General features: G+C 45.1%; 1 protein-coding gene across 2 annotated transcripts; it reads left to right on the top strand.

Annotated features, from left to right (window-relative positions):
• Positions 1 to 561: 561 nt before the first annotated feature.
• LOC123180041 (uncharacterized) lies at positions 562 to 3,982 on the top strand. 2 transcript variants are annotated; one of them, XM_044592000.1, is made up of 6 exons: positions 562 to 839; positions 967 to 1,095; positions 1,168 to 1,266; positions 1,343 to 1,609; positions 2,299 to 2,486; positions 3,160 to 3,982. In XM_044592000.1, exons 1-6 carry the CDS (start codon positions 671 to 673, stop codon positions 3,739 to 3,741), a joined length of 1,434 nt encoding a protein of 477 aa, XP_044447935.1. In that variant the 5' UTR covers positions 562 to 670; the 3' UTR covers positions 3,742 to 3,982. The 2 variants fall into 2 exon arrangements, with proteins under 2 accessions (XP_044447935.1, XP_044447936.1); XM_044592001.1 differs by having other exon boundaries at positions 569 to 839; positions 970 to 1,095.
• Positions 3,983 to 7,507: the final 3,525 nt, after the last annotated feature.

The following is a 7,507-nucleotide window of genomic DNA, read 5'->3' on the forward strand; positions in this document are numbered from 1 at the left end:
CAGGGTTCCATGCGGCACCCATGTCCCCGTACAGAGATTAGGGCTGAAGGTCTTTGCAGTGTGCACCCTGGCTATAGCAAGCCACTTCACCGGCGCCCCCAGGTCCGGCAATTCCTCCTCCCACACAAAATCATCATTTTCCTCCTCCTGCAGATTCAACGTGGCCAGTAGTTCCTCGGTCGTCTCCTTTCCCTGCCGTCCCTGTGAACTTGATTCATCCGCCATAAGGAAACCGATCTAGCCGTCACCGCCAAACCTTAGGTCGATCTGCCAGAAGAACCTCACGAACCAAGGCCGGGTAAGGTCGCAGGGGACCTCCCTTGATCAGCCCGAGTCCGAAGGATTCACCAGCAAAGATCTACCGGGGAAGAAGAGGTAAAACCAGCGGCGGCGCCGGAGTACGTCGAAACCCTAGGCAGTCGCCGCAGGGGAAAGAAAACCCTCGAAACAGTTCGCCGTCGAAGTGAGTTGAGCGCTCGTTTGCGGGCGTGGAAACAGTTCGCGAAGCACACGCAACCGGGCCGGGCCTTGGGCCCTTTCATGTACTACCTCGAAAGAAAGAAAAAAGAAAAAAAAACGTCCCAATTCCCCACACCCGCGGCCGCGAGCAGAAATCCCTAACCTGTCCCGACCCAACTCGCCGCCGCCGCCAAGGAACCCTAGCGTGTTGATGGCATCGACGGAGGAGCAGGTCTTCCTTGGATCGAGGAACCTGTCGTATCACAGCGCCCACTACCCCGACGCTAGCGCCGATTGGGATTACCCGGAAGACCCAGGCGATCGGCGGGAGGGGGTGGAGGTTGCCGAGCTCCATGACCAGCCGGCGCGCATGAGCACCTGTGCGTACATCGTGCATCTCCACTCTTCCTATGTTCATGCCTCACTGCAATTCCTCTTACTGATCTTGTTTCCGCCAACTCAATTAGTCGTTGATCAAATTTCTATTTGTCTATTGTCACCGAGCAGCAGATTCAGATCCATGTGAAGTCGCCAGGCGTGCCTTGGACCTCATGTTCCCGCGGGAGGAGGACAGCGATGACGTCTGGAGCACCTGGAGCGCACGGGAGGAGGGCACTGATGACGACGATGAACAAGGTAGCCAATTATTCTCCCTACAGATGTGTTAAGTATCCATAGATCCTAGATTTACATTGATTGATTCTGTAGGAGGGGAAGGAGTCGATGACTGTAGCACACAGGAGGGCAGCGATTATGAGGACGACGGCGGCAATTGCCAAGTGATACTAGCCGAGACAAACTGTCCAGGTAGCTGCTGATTCTCTCAACAGATAAAACAAAAATGTATATTTATCTGCTGAGCTGTTCTACATCAATTCTTCAGGAAAGCTCTACCCCAAGAGCCAAGCAGATGAGATAGATGACAAATGGGTACATAGGTACTCCCAACAGCTTAGTGAACACGTGAAGCTGTGCAGCGAGATTATGGCTCTGCGAGGTGATGATGATGATGATGAGGAGGAGGAGGAGAAGGATTATGATGCTCCTTTCCCCGTCTATCCCATGAGAGTGTTCCCTGACGCAACAGGTGCCTGCATCCTTGGGCTCAACTGCCACCACCGAATCTACAGGACCCATGACACTTCTACCAGTAAGTGCTGTTTGCTATTCGTTCATTCCTAGTAATTAATTCATCTGCTGTTGTGATATACTGACTAGCACAATGCTCGTGCGTTGCTACGAAACCATAAAAAATGAGGAATTACTGGTGTTTTGCGGCTGCTGCATGGTTCACAATTAAAAAGAGTGTGAATATAATAAAAAAATCATGTTGTAGTCGCTAAAGAGTCTCGAGCGACCGTAGTAGGTCCTTTGCAAGATTTATAGTCAGATACATTTTGAATTTGGAACATAGGGTAGTGGGCGTTAGTAAGTTGAATGCACAAGATCGTAGATTAGGTAGGAGGATAACATCTCTCGCCTAATTTGTTTGCCCTCTTCCGCTATGACATAGAACCGAAGAATTGGTTGGGCAGAGAAACTAAAATCAAGACCATTATTTTGAATTGGAGGCATAGTTGCATTTATAATTTTTGTTTTTACAAGAGTGTTATTCTCACACTAGGGTAGCAGTGTATTTGTTTATTTGGGATAGGTCTCACACCTAGTAAAAGTTACATTTGTTTATTTATGTCTCTTGGAATGTTGCTACTCCCACATGTGGGTAGTGCACAACTCCAACCTTTATAAGTAGGAAAGATATCTATGTATTTTGTTACCAACTTGCTTTTGTTTTCACTAAAATAATAACTTGCTTTTGTTCTCACTAAATAATTGCAGCCCCATCAACTCTTGGAAAGCGCACACCAAGTTATATGCTACAATTATTCTCCATGCGTCTATCAAGCTTTGAACCCTTGTATCCCATTAGTGTGTATGGAATATTTGCCATTCGGGATTACTTGGACCCGCGACGGAACTACGTCTTTAACCGTCCCAGGGATGACGCTGTCACGATTGAAAAGAAGGTAATTAAGACTTCCTTTCCTCCTGAAGATAGTATGCTTGTTTTTCTTTCGGAAATGGTTGATTGCTGTATTATTAAAACACTGATATTTATGTCAGTTTGGTTCTTTGATTTGTCTCCTTCATTACTCGCATCTATTAAACGATGTGTGAGAGGTCAGGTTAATTTGTTTCTCCATGTTCAAAAGATCTGCTCTTTATGTTGTTATAAGCATTAGATAGATGATCACATCAAGCCATTAGACCAGTTCTCAAAATTGGATATGATTATACTTTTACCACCAACATACAAAACTGGTCATCTTGTTAATATACTTCAATATAGACAATTACTCTATTTCTTTGTCGTTTTTTATTACACATGTGCAATTAAGACGGTTATAACTCCCAATCAGCCGGATAGTAGAGGGGCATTGGGTAATTATTGTGAGGTCCCTAGTGGTAATCTAATCTGATATGTCATAAATGTTGAGCAACTGATAAAACGGACACAATTGCATTAACTTGCATGTCTTGCATATGTAAAAAAAAAAGCAACCTCAAGATGGGAGTATCACTCAATAGTTAATTTGAACGTGTGCAAGTATATCTTACTGAGTTTGTTTGTGTTGATACATGCTAATGTATGTGGAAGTGGATATCGCTTATTAGTTCTAACAAGCTGTTAAATCCTAGGGTTCCTTTGTCATACCACTTTGTAGCCCTTGTCGAGGAATGTATTTGTTGGATAAGGCTTTAGTAGAAGTTGATCTTTGGGTAAAGAAAGAAGGGGATGAATCAGATGACAAGCAACTACTTTCTGCATATGCTGAGATTGATGTCCGGACTGAAGCTGATCTCATGCTTTATGAACGGATTTCTGGTGATAATTGCAATTTGGACTTGAAATATATAGTCTTTTCAGAAAGTGTTGAGGCTGTAATACAAGTATATGCAAAGGTCAGCCATCCTCACCATGTGTTGTTCACTGCTTTTAGCACCGGATATGATAACCATCCTCTTCGTGGGGTTGTGCTGTTTGATGACAAATTATTTGGTGAGGAAAAACTATTCAAGCATGTTGTCGCGGTGACAGCAAATGAAGAACTGCATGTTTTTTTAGAAGTGAACGGTTCAGTGTTCCAGTGGACTTTTCAAGATGAACATGTCGGAGCTGTTGTTTCTCCTGATGACTCAATCTTGGACTATGGACAGTTCTTCGTGAGGGTATTGTTTGCTCCAAAGGATTATAAGGGAAGCTCAGCTCTAACATTCTGACAGTGTCGCCATTGGCTGAAAGCCTGAAGCTAGTGAAAAAAGTGCTGTTGCTTTTCCTGGTCTTGTAATTGCGTAACAGTTGAATTTATCTTTTTAAGCCCTCTTAGACAGACATCAGAAGTATTATATTTTATAGCCTTAAACTCGTGAAAACAAGAGAAATTGTTGACTTTTATGTGGCCCATTTTTATAGACTGGAAACCTGAACATGTTCAAGTCCATTTCCTCTGTTATTTTCTCAGTCCCACTATTTTCCTTATAATTTGGATGAATCCTTGTTCTTTGCATGGTGTGTTCTACTTAGATAAGGATATCCTTGTTTTGTTCAAATCAAGTGTTTGTTATACTCGGCTTATTGAGCAGGCGTATCGTGCTTGGGAAAGGAGCACGAGCTAGCCTCTGTACCTTAAAAAAAACTGCTAGGTGGAGTATTATCGCCAAGACGTCCTTGGTGGAACCGGCCGATGTAAATCTTTCGAGAGGAACCCCATATTATCACAGATTCTTAAGACCACCCCGCAAACCCTTGCCTATTCGGCTCCCACCTCAAGCTCTCTGAGGCGATCAACGCGGCGCCAGTTTGAACTCGGCGGCGGCGAGCGAGGTGGCATCTGGCCGGTCATATGGTACGAGCACGAGTTCCCGCCGGCATATGGTATGTCTCGAATCTTTCCCTTGATCGTCACATTTCTTTCCCCTTTTACGTTAGATTTTGAGTGCGGCGATGATCGTCGATTTTGGCATGTTTCAAACGATTGGGGAGACTTTTTTGGGAGACCTCTCCAACATGGTCTCAGGCACCTCGTCACCGTTTATCGGCTCATCTCTTTTGACGTTGGTAGCGGGCGGTGGGACACGGCATGATGACCGGAGGAGTGGGTTGCAGCAGCGGAGGAGGGAGGGTGAGAGGCAACGACCCTTTGTTTGTGACAACCTCCAATGCCTTTGTCATCGGACGACATTGCCACCTGATGGTTGGTGACGCCATCAAAGGACGAAAGGGTGCAGAAGATGCTCCAATGATGGTGGTTGACATGGTGGTTTTCTCCCTAAACATTGTGTCGGGCATGACCCCAAACTTCCTCTGCTCTCGCTTCTTGAAGGCACTCAATGCCGATTCTGCCACCACAGGCGGATTTCTTCAGGGGAAGAGGTTTCCAGACATGGAAGTGAGTGGGGCTTCCATTCCGTTGGGGGTCGAGGGTACTGGAGGACCGGAGACAAGGCGTGCGGCGGCGGGAGGAGAAGAACGAGCATGGGAATGAGAGGGAATCGGGTGGGAGGAAATAAAATACTAAGGGCCCGTTCGGCTTATAGGAAAAACCAGAGGAATGAAGTTCCTGCAGTTTCTTTCACCTTCGTTGCGTTCGGAACGAAGGAAGCTTGAACAAGGAACTAGAGGAAAGATTGGCATATCGATCAGATTCCAGAGAAAATGGAACATTTGCCCGTAGCTCTTTTTTCGCGTAGGCCTGAGGCAAGCAGAGAGAAGCGCAATGAATAAGCAACCATGTCTGTGTCTCTGTCCATCACACAATGTACTATTTGAATATTTTAATCATCATTGTGTCAGTTTCCCGTGGTCTTCTCTCATCTAATCCAAACACTGACTTCTTTTTTCGTTCCTCAGTTTTCTGTTACAAAGTTTTACAGTTTCACTAGGGCAGTCCTTTGCCTTCCACAATTGTTGTAGTTTTTCCTCCCTCCATTCCGATGAAGGAAATATGCCCTAGAGGCAATAATAAAGTTATTATTTATTTCCTTATTTCATGATAAATGTTTATTATTCATGCTAGAATTGTATTAACCGGAAACTTGATACATGTGTGAATACATAGACAAAACAATATGTCACTAGTATGCCTCTACTTGACTAGCTCGTTGATCAAAGATGGTTATGTTTCCTAGCCATTGACATGAGTTGTCATTTTATTAACCGGATCAGATCATTAGGAGAATGATGTGATTGACTTGACCCATTCCGTTAGCTTAGCACTCGATCGTTTAGCATGTTGCTATTGCTTTCTTCATGACTTATACATGTTCCTATGACTATGAGATTATGCAACTCCCGTTTACCGGAGGAACACTTTGTGTGCTACCAAACGTCACAACGTAACTGGGTGATTATAAAGGTGCTCTACAGGTGTCTCCGAAGGTACTTGTTGGGTTGGCGTATTTCGAGATTAGGATTTGTCACTCCAATTGTCGGAGAGGTATCTCTGGGCCCACTCGGTAATGCACATCACTATAAGCCTTGCAAGCATTGTAACTAATGAGTTAGTTGCGGGATGATGTATTACAGAACGAGTAAAGAGACTTGCCGGTAACGAGATTGAACTAGGTATTGAGATACCGATGACAAAGGGAACAACGTATGTTGTTATACGGTCTGACCGATAAAGATCTTCGTAGAATATGTAGGAGCCAATATGGGCATCCAGGTCCCGCTATTGGTTATTGACCAGAGAGGTGTCTCGGTCATGTCTACATAGTTCTCGAACCCGTAGGGTCCGCACGCTTAACGTTCGTTGACGATATAGTACTATGAGTTATGTATGTTGGTGACCGAATGTTATTCGGAGTTTTGGATGAGATCACGGATATGACGAGGAACTCCGGAATGGTCCGGAAGTAAAGATTGATATGTGGATAGTAGTGTTTGATCTCCGGAAAGGTTCCGGAATCCATCGGAAGGGGTTCTGGATGTTTCCCGAAATGTTTGGGCACGAGAACACTTTATTTGGGCCAAAGGGGAAAGCCCATGATGTTTTTGGAAAGCGCAAAAGGAAGTTTTGCGGAGTCCAGGGGCCAGACGCCAGGGTCCCTGGCGTCTGGGTCCAGACGCCGGGAACCTTGGCGTCTGGCCCTGGAGTCCGAGAAGGACTCTTGCCTGTCGGGTGAAACCGACTTTGTGGAGGCTTTTACTCCAAGTTTCGACCCCAAGGCTCAACATATAAATAGAGGGGTAGGGCTAGCACCCAAGACACATCAAGAAACACCAAGCCGTGTGCCGGCAACCCCGTCTCCTCTAGTTTATCCTCCGTCATAGTTTTCGTAGTGCTTAGGCGAAGCCCTGCGAAGATTGTTCTTCACCAACACCGTCACCACGCCGTCGTGCTGCCGGAACTCATCTACTACTTCGCCCCTCTTGCTGGATCGAGAAGGCGAGGACGTCACCGAGCTGAACGTGTGCAGAACTCGAAGGTGCCGTGCTTTCGGTACTTGGATCGGTCGGATCGTGAAGACGTATGACTACATCAACCGCGTTGATATAACGCTTCCGCTTACGGTCTACGAGTGTACGTAGACAACACTCTCCCCTCTCGTTGGTATGCATCACCATGATCTTGCGTGTGCGTAGGAATTTTTTTGAAATTACTACGTTCCCCAACATAATATACTCTAATGGAGGTAGCTTGTATAAATATTTTACGACCATTGAGCTCATCCTTAGAAATACTCCAAGAAAGGCTTCATTTGTTGTCTCCTTGGGATTAAAGGCAACATCAACATATACTAAGATCAGCAAACTTATTGTCCTCTTCCCAATCCTCCATTAAACATGCATTTAGCATTGCCTTTGTAGCATGTATTACCTACATTGGGCTAATTTTTTTAAGGAGATCATTCCTAGCTTTCCAAATATTATGCTTAAGTTTAGCTCTGGATGCTTCATAGATAAGATTTGTAGGATAATATCAGTGGGATAAAAATTGTGATTCAGCCTATCAGTTTTCAAACCAAAGTAAAACCAAATCATTCT

This window comes from Triticum aestivum, chromosome 1D (genome assembly GCF_018294505.1).
Source record: "Triticum aestivum cultivar Chinese Spring chromosome 1D, IWGSC CS RefSeq v2.1, whole genome shotgun sequence".
Classification (NCBI taxonomy): domain Eukaryota; kingdom Viridiplantae; phylum Streptophyta; class Magnoliopsida; order Poales; family Poaceae; genus Triticum; species Triticum aestivum.

Excerpts from the sequence above, each read along its gene's own strand:
- LOC123180041 (XM_044592000.1), top strand. The coding sequence starts at position 671 with ATGGCATCGACGGAGGAGCAGGTCTTCCTTGGATCGAGGAACCTGTCG. Across the intron at positions 1,267-1,342 it reads AGCCGAGACAAACTGTCCAG|GAAAGCTCTACCCCAAGAGC; the intron begins GTAGCTGCTGAT and ends TCAATTCTTCAG. Across the intron at positions 1,610-2,298 it reads GACCCATGACACTTCTACCA|CCCCATCAACTCTTGGAAAG; the intron begins GTAAGTGCTGTT and ends AAATAATTGCAG.